Genomic DNA, 13,975 nt, shown 5'->3' on the forward strand with positions numbered 1-13,975 from the left:
CAGCACATACTTTTCGGATTCATGTATTGAAAATTTGCGTTGAAAATCACAGATATCATGTAACACGCGTTTAAATCCTAACCTTACATAAGAATCAATAGCTTAGTGTATTTAATTAATAGTATTTTGTATCAAATGTGACATTTAATTTTATTGTTTATATCATTGAAAAAGAATTGAGTAAGAAAAATTGTTTAAATATTCAAAATTGTTATATTTAGTTTTGAAATGAATGATACTATTATACTGCTATACTATACTATTTTACTTCAAATATTTTGTATTTTTTAAATACATTTATCATTTTCATTTATATCAAATATTTATATAATATAACGAAGATATTGTAAATTTAAATATCTTTAATAAATATAAAATATAAAATAAATATAAATAAAATTATATATAGGTAAAATATTAAATAGAATTAACGAAAATGATAGATAAAATATAATATGTATATAAATCTATATAATTGTGAATAGTAATAAGTTTTTCTTTTTAAAAAAAACTTTGTTTTTTATGTGATATTAAATTTTAATATTGTACAGAAAAAAATTTGCTTGTAATTTATACTTTAAATATTATATATATTTAATTTATAAAAGAAATAATAAATAATCTGAATATTGATAAATAAAAAAATATAATATTTAATATAATAATTAAATATATAAATAATACATATTTAATTTAAAAATAAATATTCATTCCAAACATTATTCTCAGAAATGTTTCTTAATACAAATTGTTTTACATTGTTAAAAAAATTCTAAAAGGAAATTTCAAATTTTAAAATGAAATATATAAAAAATTTATATGACGATGTAATTTTTTATTAATAATTCAAAAATTTCAATGATTGTACTATTTAAGATTGGATGTTATTGTATATAAGTATATACATATATATATATATATATCGTATATACTATATAATATAATATAAATTAATATATAAATATTTTATTACATATATTAATTTTAAAATAAATTTGCAAAATGCAAATATAAAAAAATGTACAATTTAAAAATTATATTTAAATTAATATAATTTAATTGTACGATTAATTTCAAATGATATAAACTTTATATGATTTTTTTTGATATAGCAAATTAACGATCAAATTTCTGTATTGGTGTATATTTAAAATATAAATTATGGCGAGTATAACTTTACGAGTTTTTACCAAAAATATATCTTCACATGTGAAAATTCGTTTTGAACAAGTTCGATGTGGACATTATTTGCGAGGAAAACCACCGACTATCGCTCTCACTTTGCAGCAACGTCTCAAATGTAAAAAAAATAATATTAATATCATTTCATAAAATATTATTATTTCTTATAAAATATTATTATCATTATTTTTTTTTGCAGTGCTTGAAAAATCTAAATTACCTAAAGTAAATATAGGATTTTCTGTACCAAAAATTTGTAAGGAAAAAAAGGAGGCTATGATGGCTGAACAAAAGAGGAAACGAGCCAACACAAACTTTGAAACACAAATAAGAAGTGGAAAGAGTAAATAATAGATTTTTCATAATAATAATATTTTAATTATTAAAAATCCAATGATATAATATTCATATTTAAGATATGTTATACGATTATATATGACTATATATAACTATATATGATGATATATATGACCATATATTTTATAGTACCTCTGAATTTGGAAGAAGTAAAAAAATTTTGGTTAGAGATATCTAGTTCATATGATATTCATAAAATTGCAACTCATTATGGCATTTTTCAAGACTTATTTGGAGATGCTTTCTTTTTACCTGTTGTACCACTTGAAATCAGTTATAATATAGATGATGATACTTTAATTAAAGTTTATAGAGGAAATGTTATAAAACCTGCAGAAGCATCTGAAATGCCATATGTTGAATATAAAGCTGAAGATGATACTTTATGGACATTAGTGATGTGCACACCAGATGGTAATTTAGAAAATTCAAACAATGAATATTGTCATTGGTTTTTGTGAGTCAATTATTTATTTATTATTTATTTTAATTTGAAATAAATGGAACTAATATAAAATATTACTATTTTATTTTAGAGGAAACATTCCAGGGAATAAATTAGAACTGGGTGAGCAAATAATAGATTATATGAAACCATTTCCAGTTAGAGGTGTAGGTTATTATCGTTATATATTTACTCTTTACAAGCAAAATCAACGATTAGATTATGTAGAATATAAAAAAGATCAACCTTGGTAAGGAAAAGTAGATTATATATTTAATTGTTTCATAATTTTTTATTTAAATCGATGTTTTTCAGTTTAACATTAAAAGAACGTAATTGGAATACGTTAGAATTTTATCGTAAATATCAAGATTATCTTACACCAGCTGGTTTAGCATTCTTTCAAAGCGATTGGGATCCTACAGTAAAAGAATTTTTTCATTCAGTACTAAGTGCGTATAGTCGATTTCATTATTTTTAATATATTATTTCATTATTTAATGCGCCATTATATATATATGTGTAAAAATATGTTGAAAAATTTTACTTACAGATACCAAAGAGCCAATATTTCAATATGATTTTCCAAAATTATATGTTAAACCACAAACATGGTTTCCAATAAAAGAACCATTTAATCTTTATTTGGATAGATATAGAAATCCTAAAGATATAATGAAAGAATATTTATTAAGAAGATTGCGAAATACTCATCCTTTCAAAGAACCTGAGCCACCTCTCAAATATCCCAACGCTGTTAAGTTCGATAAGTACTTACCTTCCTGGTTGAAAGTACAAATTCGAAAGGAACGATTACAATGGGGCCGAGTTAATGATCTCTGAAATCAAATATTTTATAAATAAGAAATTTTATAGCTTAAATAAATTGTAAAATATGTTTTTGTAAATAAATAAATGGAGAATATCATGAATGAAAAAATATAGAAGAAGCATTGATTTCATACACACTTTATTTAAACATAGATGTTGTAATTAACTCATTCTTATATAGTTTCATCATTTCATAAATTAAAAGAGAAAGAGGAGAATCATTCTAATCTTAAATAAGCTTCTACAGCTTGTTTGCTTCTTAATTTAATCTCTGCTCGTGTTGGTACTAAAGTATCAATCGCTTGATGTTCAACAATGAGACCTGAAAAAACATAATAAAAATATTGTTACTATATTGCTATTGTATCACTAGTGTATATTAAATGTTATAGTTAAAACAAATATTATAGTTTAAACATTCCTTATAGTATATTCACCGATCATTTATGCTTCTTAATAATTAATATTAATTTATCCAAAAATGCTTACCCGGTGGTTCTACCTCCTCTTCTTTGAACTTAACATTCGAACGATAATTAGAAACATAAGTTTGATATAGATCCCTTGCCCTCTCTTCTCTATCTTTGTCAAATTCAAAATTGCTCATTCCAAATAATTGCCCTACTTTTCGACTAACGTTAGACAACAATGCTAAACCTAGGAAAAAATAAAAAGACAAATGAATATAAATATTTCCAAAAATTTATACATAATTTCCAATCCCCCCTTTTTTTATCTTACTATCTGTCTCCATTTTTTCCATCATCGGAATGTCAATTTTTTTGTCTAGTTCTTCCGTTGGTTTCTTCGTAGGTACTCTGTTACCTCGTTTTACGCAAACCAACATTGCCACCATATTTTGTAATGCCGCTCTTATATCCATTAACAATTCGCCGTGTTCTTTTTTCACATTTTTTTTCTCGAGTTCACGTTTCTTTTGCATAGCAATCTGTTCCAACAAGATATTTTTATCCGCATTGTATCTAAAAGAAATACCAGTATTGTATATTAGAAATTAAATACGAACAAAATTATTATAATTATTATCACATACTCTTCGACACCAGCTACACGAGTGTATTCAAAATTAGATAGTGTAGATAATGCCTCCTTTTTTTTAAGCAATAGTGCATCACGTTCTTTCACATTACGATCAAATTGTTCCAGAAGTCGTGTTCGTTGTTTCATTTGATCTTCCAATCTTAATAAGATTGAAATAAAAGTTTAGAATAAGAAAAAACTGAACTTTATCGTTAAATTTTAAGTTTAATAACCGAAAATCGTTGTATAAATTTTATTTTGACACCATGTTCGTTCCGTGTAATTTATTAATTAATTTCACGCGCAATCAAATGTTTAATGAAACAAGTTGGTGATTACACAAATAAAATATATCGTTTACAGTAAACAAATCTTTATAGTGATAAAAAACAGACCCAACGTAGACTCGTAAATTGATTATATATTTTTTTAATTAAAAATATTGCAAAGAAAGCTACATTCATGAAATAATAAATCATAGTATTAAATTTATAAATAAATAAGATATATTAAAAATTGCTAATTAAAATTGAATTATTTAAATTTTACAATGCTTGAAAGTTTATTAATCCTATCCTTTAGACAATTAAGATCGATATTGGATTATATTTAATTATAATTAGGTTAGAAAAGAATAATTTATAAACAAAAATCAATTGAATATTTAATGACAAATATTAAATAAAATTTACAATGAAGATTTCGTGGATATTTATTATGATATTTTTATAAAAAAAATAAAAATATAAATAATTCGATGTTCTGTTGATTAAGTTAAATTTGATACGGAAACTATAAACTATAAAAAATCAATTTAATTTAACATGATAAATAAAATTATTTTCTTTTTACGAAATATCATTGAATATATATTTAAATTATCTGTCAATATTAATTGTTCAAAATAAATATATAACTATTAGCTCAATTTAACGTAGGAATAAATTGAGAACGAAGCTAATATGGCGCCAAAATAAGAGATAATCATTGAAAATTTATATCTTTCATACTTATAATATATATACTTTCTTATGACATAAAAAAAAATTTGATATTCGTTAAACGAAATTCAACTGGAAAAAGAAAGATATTTATCAGACTAAGAGATGGCATCATAATTCAGATCTTAAAACTAGAAAATTATTTCGATCGAATGAATTATCGTGGACTACCTTGAAAACATTTCTCGATAAGTATGCACAAGCAACGAATCTTTAATTTTATTAAACACATCTTCCAACGATTTTATTTGTTTGTCCAATGTTTCGTTCGATTTAATTACAGTCTCTTGCATTATCATTTCGCTCTGTAACAACATTTCGCATTTATTGCAAATATTTTTTGCTAATAGTTTGTCAAATATTATTCTACGTGTCTATTTGTCTCCACTTAATACATCATGATTCACTTACTTACTTCAGTTCTTATTAACGATTGCGCGAACGACCATAAATCCTCGACTTGTTCATGTAAATGTGTCAACATACGTTCCCTTTCTTTCATATTATTCCAAACGTCTCGCGTGATACGTTTATATTTCATTTCAATATCATTCGTTTCCTCGGCTGCGATTTGGCCCATTATCGTCGTTCGAAGTATCACTTTGCATTGACTTCTACGATCTAATTGCAAATTGTTCAACAACGTTTCGTAATACATTGCGTCCTGCGATATTAAAATTGTTGAAGATTATTATATCTTTTCCTTTTTTTTTTTTTCACAACTTAAGCAGGCACCTTTTTCAAGATTTTAAGTATAAAATTATACGTCAAACTTATCGCTCTTGCTGCATTTTGCTTCGCAACAGATTTTTGATAGAGCGATATCAACCGTTGGTGCTCTCGATTTTGAGACCATTGCACTCTTTCTTCTAGTTCGTAGATGCGAATCACTTCCGCGTGCTCTATCTTCATTATGCGTTCTACATTAAATATTTATATACATAAATGCGTAAATACGTAAAAGTGTAACATACTTGTAAATTGAAACATTCTTTCATTTTCTTTTTTTTCTCGAAACGGAGAATATCTAATTGGCGCCGTTTTTGATGATTTTCTTCGTAAATAGAATCATAAACGTGCTGCGCAACCGAAAAAATTTTATGAAATTTTGTCGATTGTTTATATATATACGTAAAAATAAGAGAAAAGTATGATTGTTATTAAAAAAAAAATATATATATATTATTTATTTATTTAGAATTTATTTAGAATTTACCTCAGTTTCATGTCCGCGATATTTCAATCGTAAACGTTTACGAGCTTGTAGCAAACGACATACTTCACCTTTCGGAGTTCCTTTTGTAATCTCTCTGACAATTTCATGATAATTTTTTATATCACGATTGTACGAGTTCAATTGCCACAATACCTTTTTCTTTAATTTTGCGGCATCTTGAAATCTTATCTTCTTTTGGCGCGCTAAATTTTACGATATAAAAATCTTATAATAAAAGGTGTAATAAAGTGAAATGATAACATAAAATATCAAAGTATAAAAGACGAGAAGGAACAAAAAAAAAGTGGTTAATTTATTGATTTATGATTTAATTTTTATTTCATTATTAAACAATTATCATTTTCAGTCAAAAGCATCTTTGCATCTTCTATCTTGTCCATTCTTGTTAATAAATCAATTATTTATTTTATTATATAAGAGAAATAAGAAAGTGAATATTACAAATTAGATTTTCTTACCATATAATTTAAGCACTCCGCGATATTGATCTAATTTATCTTTCGTTGTCCATCTTACATCTTTAATTCGAAATTCCCTTTGTTTGATTATCATTTCGTTAAAGTTATATTATAGATAAAAGAGTCGCTATCAATTTATCAGTATCATGTTATAATTCGCGACAGTTTGATGTTGAAAAATCAAGGAATCATCGATTAAAACTCGTTATAAAGAATAATTGCAAGGGCCCCAAATAAGAATCTAGAATTTTAGAGAATAACGTAATTTTATTTTACATACAAAGACATATCACATACAAGGGGAAAATGTGAGATCCTAGATATTCCTAAAGGTTAGAATTAGGCATCGTACAATCTATATCGCATTCTTTTATTGCACACGTATCCTGAATATACATGGCTTCCCCTTCTCTCCGCTCTCTCTCTCTCTCTTTCTTTCTTTCTTTTCTTTCTTCTTTTATCATCATATTGTGCACGCAATTCTATTTGGCTTTTTCTATTCTAAGCTCATACAACTTCTTTTTAAATGACACAATCGTTGTTCCATTTGTTTTTGTAATTTTATGGTATGTATATTATAATAGTTTTTGTTAGTAAAAAAATGTCCGATATTATTATTATTATTATTAAATAACTTGAGAGGTTAATTATGACCTCGATTAACCTCGAAATCGGAATCTAAATTTACGTACCGTCGTCAAAATTCTTACGCATCAAATGTATATATCTCGAATAGCATATACAATGTTAACAATCAATGAAATGACATTGTTTGTAGAAAACAACAACTGATATAGGCGATTAATCATTTTGAATGGATGAAAATTCGATCGTGTAGATTCGTTGATATGTATCGTTTACTTTTTCGATCAAGTAATGGTGCTAATTTATGCACCAGATCGTGTATGTAACGTTTTTTTTAATGGAATTCTTTATGACGTAGCATAATTCATTAATCAGGCGGTACGGTATGGAATTGAATTTTTTCGCACCTTACAATATGATACATTGGTACGAAATGCTATCATCGATAAGTTTTCCTTAAAGTTCAATTTTTTTCCCTCTTTAAACATCTTTATATGATCTACAAGGTGGTGGGGGTGCACTCCATATTCCGTTTTCCCGACAGGTCGGCTTTCTTACAGGTTCCAAAGGCGTTACATATCCCGGAGAACAGGTTACCTAACAATATAATAATTAAAATAATCAAAAAATGAAATGAAACCTATGAAAATTGTTTATTTATAGGTTTCATTTTATCATTAATTACATTGATGAGATATTTATTACGATTGACAGAAATAAAACAGAAAGGAAAATAGGGATAGAATAAGAATAGAAGAAAAGGTTTCATTTTTCGTTGTTTTTTTTCTCTTACTTGTATGTTATCACCTGGTTTGTACCAAAATTTAAGAGGTGCAATACGTCCATGAGGCGGATCACCTGGATATGGACATCTTACTTTGCCTAATCGTCGAAACGTTATTAATAATAGAAAAAAAAATAAATTCACGTAATTCAAAATTATTACAAATAATATTGAAAACTTACAAACCGGAGACGGATGAGACCACGTTCCATTCTCTGTACATATTATAGAGGCCTCACCTAACAACTGATGACCAGGTAAGCAAACAAATCTGACGAGCGCTCCAACTTTGTACACACGCGTTTGATGCTGCTTCCTTCCTGAATTATGACGATTTGTTTGTTCCATAATACGCCCGCTCTTTGGTATCAATGGAATCGGACAAGTGATTTCTATAAATTAATTTCCACAAAATTCTAAATAATTCTATCTCAATTTACAGATAAAATCGATATCGATATCAATATACAAATTTCGATTCAGTATCGATATATATTAAAATTTCATTCGATATACCTTTTCGATATTAATATCTTTCGAAGCGATACTAAATTAATATCGAAAAAAAATTCGATATCTTAACGAAACTATCGATATTATAATAGTTTAATATTTTACAAAAATATCTATTGATTATTTTAATTATTTATTTATTTATTCTCGAATTTTTTATTCAAATCAATACTTGATAGTATTACGTTTAAAAATAAAAGCTATCGAATAAATATTGAAGTCTTATAAAATCAAACGAATATTGATATCTTCATAAAGTAGTGCACAATTTTTCGATTTGATATTCATTTAAAAGATATCACTTTAACAAATATAGATATCAAGTAAAATATTCCTAACATAACCTACAATTTTAATATGTATCAATACGTTGTATTAACATTACTGAATTGGCTTCGGTCATTAAATCGTTTGAATAACATCAATTTCGATTCAATCGCTAATTTAATGTATGATTTTACGTATATAGAAAAAAAAAATAGAAAAAGAATTTATTAGACATACCTACGCAACTAGGCTTATCTCCGCTCCATGAACCATCACCTTGACATTCTATGCTTTGTGGTCCTAATAATTTATGACCCCACATACAAGTAAATATTGCTCTACTACCGAAAGTATTATTATATTCGAGAAGTTGCAGTCGCGTGTCATCGAGTATTTCCACGGATGGACATGTAATTGTTATGCATTCCGGCATTTCTGCTGACCATTTACCTTAAAAAGAAAAAGATTTAATTGATTTATTATTACACAAATTCCACATATATGAAACAAAAATGTTAATCGAAGTTTATTTATTACAAATTATATGTAATTTAAATTTGCATTAGATAAAGCGAGATATGGTGAAACAAATATAATAGAAACAGAGTGATTATTTTTTATTTTCATATCGCAAATTTTAATTTTATAATTAAATAAAAAAATTTTAATCAACATTTTTATTAATTTTTGTATTTATTTCAATAGAATCGATCCTCCAAAAATATTCCACAAATATATTTTGTATATATATACATCTCTATGGTTTACGTTTCATTTTTCGTCTTCAATTTGATCCACATAATCGCTCACCGTTATATTGACATGTTATGCCAGCCGCGCCTTTCAATTTAAATCCAGCAGGACACTCGAATGCTGCTCCATGACCCATTCGTGCACCTTCGATTTTGCCAATTAACGGTTCGGGTAAATTCAAAACGGGACATTGGACATCTGTAACATATTTTTTTTTCTTTCATTTTCAATTTTCATTCGATGAATAGCTTCAGCTTATAAAAACAATTTTTCTTATTTCAATCGTAAAAGATAAAAGAAACAAAAATAAAAAATAGAAAATTTCAACTTACCCACAACGTGGACCCGTATAGAATTGGATAACCCGCGCGGTGTAGAACACGTATACACTCCTGAATCTTGAGCTTTCGCGTAATATATCGACAAGCGATATTTCCAATCTCTTTCACGAGCAGCAATTGCCCATCCTGAATTGAATTTTTACAATGATTACAGAACATTGCATTTTAAATGAAAGAATTCGTGTATTCGTTTACCGGTTAAATATTGACGAAACGTCGAGGTCCAAGTCCATTCGGGATTACCAAGTTTTCTAGCGAATAGACACTCCAGATGGAGGATGCTTCCAGGGAAAACGGCGAGCACACCCGATGGTTCAACGGCAGCTGAACCAGCCGGTAATCCAAACACGATCGTTGGCGGTACATCCTCTGTTTCTCCTCGAACAATCAACGAGAGGAGAAATATTAAATGAAATGATATTTTAATTCCAGTCTCTAGGTATTACTTTTGCAATTGCAGAAAAATTAGCGTATCTTTTATAAAATTTAAAAAGAATCAAAATTTTTCATTATAAATGTATCACTAGGCCTAATAAACGTTTTTATATATTGCGTGTTTCATATAAAAATAAAACACACTATCAATATATTATATAATAATTAATATAATTATATATAATAATATATTTGGCGAAATATGACGAAGAAAAAATACTTGATAATTGATTTTTTCTGTGAGATATCTGATAAAGCGTTCATCCGATCGAGAAAAGAACTTATAATAATGTATAATATATATTGTGCAAGAAATAGGAATTACATACGTTCATTTATTCACCTGTATAATTAGAAATCGCTGTGGTCGGCGTACAAGAGGGTAGTTTCCCGTTCCAACTTGCGTTACGACAGTGCAACAGAGAATCACCAATGAGCTTATACTTGCCAAGTTCTCTACATCTTACTGTTACACGTTCTCCGTGTGGTACGGTAATCTTGTCTACCTAGTAACAATCGTTCACACGATCATTCTTATTAAATCCTATCATTTTATTACTTTTTTAAAAAATATGATAAATAAAAAAGCGATCGAGTTAAAAGATTAAAATTGCGCTAAAATAAAATCTGTTGGAAAAAACAAAATATTGTTGAAAAGAACAAATCAACCTTCTTTTTTTTTTTTTTTTGTAAATAAAATCGATTTTCTAATAAAAATTGGTAATATGGAAAACTTACGGATATTGTAATATTCTTATATGTAACGATCAAAAGTGGATGTAACCCTTCAAGTTTGCAACCTCTTTGAAATCCATCGATATCTATATTCATTGAGAAAATGATTCTGATTAATTCTAATTAATTGGAATTATTTATTTTTATTCATGTAACAAAAAGAATTGTTAATTGAATAATAATAATAATTATGTAGATAATTCTATGTGCTTGTTATTTTTAATCTTTAATTAATAAAAAAAAAACAATATTAGATATTTTTATTATGATTTGAATATATTTATTTCATATCTATATAAACATAATTGTACGAGGATACACGAATCAATTTTTAAATTATTTTTATTATTAAAAGCACGTGTTCATTGACATCGTGTTTATTTTATGACGCATGCTCAGCGTGGTTTTACTGGACGTTCAATAACAGAGCTAACCGCTTTCCAAAGTACCCAGACAACTTTATCGATCCGCCAATTTGGTTCACACGAAAGCATTCGTTTGAATAATTTTTCAAGAATTTTATATTATTTTTTTTGTACAGTTCATCGAAATCACGATAAATATTCGTATTGACAAAAAAATTAAAAATAACAGTAATATGTTGTATCAAATTTCGACACAATTTGAATAGTTTCACGATAAGAACATCATATTTTATTATTTCATTGATAATATCTTATTATTATTTCATATACGATATACAAATTAAACAAACATAGAATATTTATGATCAATCAAATAATAGAAAGAAATTTTTAAATTTCCCAATTTACGCTATTTTCTGTGCACTATTATTATAATATTATACTTACCTACTTGTTTCGCTTTGCAAAAAGTAAGTATCGTTGTTAGGCCAAATAACAAAACATAAAATCCAGTAGTCAGTTTCATGCGATATGCACTTTCGAAGAATTTCCTTCTTCCTTCTTTCTCGATGGACATACTGTTTCTCTTTGCATATCAAAACGAAATATTATTCGAGTCACTACACTGAAACTTGGTTTTTATGGTAATTTCGTATCGAAAATGGCTGGAATTTTCGTACGATGGAAATTCGTTCTTCTTGTTTTTCGGCATTTTGTTTCATAAGCATGATAATTTTCCGTTGTGCGTATACAAATACCGAGGATCCAACGTCACTGTAAAAATGAAGAAAGAGATCAATCGAGATGCCCAGTGCATTCGTTTACGGTTGAACCGGTGTGAACGTATTTACGTGCGCTTAAAAGATCGATAAACTGACAATGGGCGAAGGAGAAACGCGCGAATAATAATCTACGAAGAATGATTAGCGACAGAAGCAACGTCGCTACTAACTTCATCGCTAACGCTCGTAAACGATACGTACCACCACCTGCGAGGTGAGACGTTATAAAGTAACCAATGACTCTACCGTACTTCTAGAAGCGCAGGCGTGTAACGTGTTACATCATATTTCGCGCATTTAAAATTTTCTGATTTTTTATTTTCAATATTTGCGACACATACACGATATATTTTAATATTTCTTATTACTATTGGAATTACAATTTCATTTTTGATATTGTATTTATTATATTATATTATATATATTATATTATATTATATTATTTATATGATATTTATAATTGTGAATCAATTAAGATAATATATAATTAATATATCAGTTCTCGTAGAAAATAAAGTTTTTTTTTAAACTTTCTTTGCTTTCTTAGAACTTTATTATTTTCATGAAAAAATAATGAAAATAATAAAATGTCATAATCAAGATGATATTTTACGATATTTTGTACTATATGTACTTTATTTTATTTAATACGAACTTAAATTAAATTATTTTTTACGATTAAAGAAGCAATAATTTTTGTGTTCGTATTAACTTGTAAAAATTGATTCCAAAGATATATATGTAAAATGAATAGATTAAAAAAATAGTTTACATGTGACAATTGCATATTAAATAAATATAATTCAAGAATTTAAAATCATCAAAATCGATGAAGAATTTCTATTTCTAGATAATTATTTCTAGATAATTTTTAAAAACATAACTAAAAAAAATCTTAAATAAAGTACAATGTTAGAATTCTCTTATATAAAAATTGGATAGAAAATGATTAAAATTTTCAATTAATAGATTTGACAAACAATAAAGTTAATCACATATTGTATTTTAAGCATAAATTTTGTAAAACTATTGACGAAAAAAGCAAATATTGATATAAATAGGATAGAAATTGGGAAATTAACGCCATCTCTGAAGTGCTGTAAATGAAATAAATAGATAAGGAAAGCAAGCAATAAAAGAAAGATAAAGATACAATAAAAGTAACTCTCAACGACATCTCTTGAATAATGAAGGCATTATTCAAAATAAAAAAAAATTTTGAATACAAATATATTCAAGAGATGGCGATACCGATCACTTTTTGGTTTATCTCTATCCTATTTCTTCTATCTATATGTTTCATCTAGAAATACTAGAGATGGCGCTGAGTTTTCAATTTTTAATATATTTGTTCTTTCATTATTTGTTTTTTTTACAATACTTATTGGAATATATTATAGATTACTAAAAAAATATCTATTCTATTTTTCGTCCGTATTATTTTAATTGCCCATAGAGATAGACAATTGTCTATAAAGAGTGATAAACATAATAAACTTTTCTAATTATTAATACAAATTTTCTTATGTACAATAAAACTAAAATAATATGTCGTTTACATTAATAGTTTTCAAGATATAAATACATATATTTATTAATTACAACATTTCAGAGTACAGAAATAATATATTTTAAAATTATTCGTTTAAAATCTTTGATTGACTTTTAACTTTTGACAAAAAAGTTTTGTCTATATGTTAATTCTAATATCATCAAAAATTTTATTAATATACATATATTATCTTCGATATAACACATATAAGATTCATTATGATATTATTATGTTCTAAAATTTAAAACAAAAAGAAAGTTAAATCGTGTCATATCATAATTGCAAAATGACATTACATTAATTTAATAGCT

At 26.4% G+C, this 13,975-nt stretch overlaps 3 protein-coding genes across 9 annotated transcripts; 1 reads left to right on the forward strand and 2 right to left on the reverse strand.

The window, feature by feature from the left end:
• The first annotated feature begins 9 nt into the window (after positions 1-9).
• LOC107997926 (large ribosomal subunit protein mL38) lies at positions 10-2,924 on the forward strand. Its single transcript, XM_062070932.1, has 7 exons — positions 10-180; positions 1,113-1,300; positions 1,382-1,525; positions 1,669-1,996; positions 2,076-2,234; positions 2,300-2,436; positions 2,538-2,924. Exons 2-7 carry the CDS (start codon positions 1,162-1,164, stop codon positions 2,825-2,827), a joined length of 1,197 nt encoding a protein of 398 aa, XP_061926916.1. The 5' UTR covers positions 10-180; positions 1,113-1,161; the 3' UTR covers positions 2,828-2,924.
• Positions 2,925-2,937: 13 nt separating this feature from the next.
• Positions 2,938-6,657, reverse strand: LOC107997934 (synaptonemal complex protein 1-like). The gene is made up of 10 exons (XM_017056888.3): positions 6,553-6,657; positions 6,074-6,276; positions 5,832-5,936; positions 5,593-5,763; positions 5,273-5,521; positions 5,029-5,162; positions 3,870-4,016; positions 3,557-3,798; positions 3,305-3,472; positions 2,938-3,137 (listed from the first exon to the last, which is right to left on the reverse strand). The coding sequence occupies exons 1-10, from the start codon at positions 6,644-6,646 to the stop codon at positions 3,034-3,036; spliced, it is 1,617 nt and encodes a 538-aa protein (XP_016912377.1). The 5' UTR covers positions 6,647-6,657; the 3' UTR covers positions 2,938-3,033.
• A 142-nt stretch (positions 6,658-6,799) lies between these two features.
• LOC107997946 (locomotion-related protein Hikaru genki) lies at positions 6,800-12,340 on the reverse strand. 7 transcript variants are annotated; one of them, XM_062070929.1, is made up of 11 exons: positions 12,182-12,340; positions 11,778-12,104; positions 10,969-11,051; positions 10,574-10,736; positions 9,991-10,164; positions 9,787-9,921; positions 9,512-9,652; positions 8,939-9,151; positions 8,104-8,313; positions 7,931-8,019; positions 6,800-7,734 (listed from the first exon to the last, which is right to left on the reverse strand). In XM_062070929.1, exons 2-11 carry the CDS (start codon positions 11,905-11,907, stop codon positions 7,618-7,620), a joined length of 1,455 nt encoding a protein of 484 aa, XP_061926913.1. In that variant the 5' UTR covers positions 11,908-12,104; positions 12,182-12,340; the 3' UTR covers positions 6,800-7,617. The 7 variants fall into 7 exon arrangements, with proteins under 7 accessions (XP_061926913.1, XP_061926899.1, XP_061926908.1 ...); XM_062070915.1 differs by having other exon boundaries at positions 9,991-10,173; XM_062070924.1 differs by having other exon boundaries at positions 9,991-10,173; positions 11,778-12,287.
• Positions 12,341-13,975: the final 1,635 nt, after the last annotated feature.

This window comes from Apis cerana, linkage group LG1 (genome assembly GCF_029169275.1).
Source record: "Apis cerana isolate GH-2021 linkage group LG1, AcerK_1.0, whole genome shotgun sequence".
NCBI classification, from domain to species: Eukaryota; Metazoa; Arthropoda; class Insecta; order Hymenoptera; family Apidae; genus Apis; species Apis cerana.

What these genes read in the sequence shown, in the direction of transcription:
- LOC107997926 (XM_062070932.1), top strand. Translation starts at nt 1,162, where the DNA reads ATGGCGAGTATAACTTTACGAGTTTTTACCAAAAATATATCTTCACAT. An exon ending in ACAAATAAGAAGTGGAAAGA is followed by an intron (nt 1,526 to 1,668) that starts GTAAATAATAGA and finishes TATATTTTATAG; the next exon opens with TACCTCTGAATTTGGAAGAA. An exon ending in GAATATTGTCATTGGTTTTT is followed by an intron (nt 1,997 to 2,075) that starts GTGAGTCAATTA and finishes ATTTTATTTTAG; the next exon opens with AGGAAACATTCCAGGGAATA.
- LOC107997934 (XM_017056888.3), bottom strand. Translation starts at nt 6,646, where the DNA reads ATGATAATCAAACAAAGGGAATTTCGAATTAAAGATGTAAGATGGACA. An exon ending in TACTTAAAATCTTGAAAAAG is followed by an intron (nt 5,522 to 5,592) that starts GTGCCTGCTTAA and finishes TTAATATCGCAG; the next exon opens with GACGCAATGTATTACGAAAC. An exon ending in TATCGAGAAATGTTTTCAAG is followed by an intron (nt 4,017 to 5,028) that starts GTAGTCCACGAT and finishes AATCTTATTAAG; the next exon opens with ATTGGAAGATCAAATGAAAC.
- LOC107997946 (XM_062070895.1), bottom strand. Translation starts at nt 11,907, where the DNA reads ATGTCCATCGAGAAAGAAGGAAGAAGGAAATTCTTCGAAAGTGCATAT. An exon ending in TTGCAAAGCGAAACAAGTAG is followed by an intron (nt 11,052 to 11,777) that starts GTAAGTATAATA and finishes CAATGAATATAG; the next exon opens with ATATCGATGGATTTCAAAGA. An exon ending in ATAAGAATATTACAATATCC is followed by an intron (nt 10,737 to 10,968) that starts GTAAGTTTTCCA and finishes GATTGTTACTAG; the next exon opens with GTAGACAAGATTACCGTACC.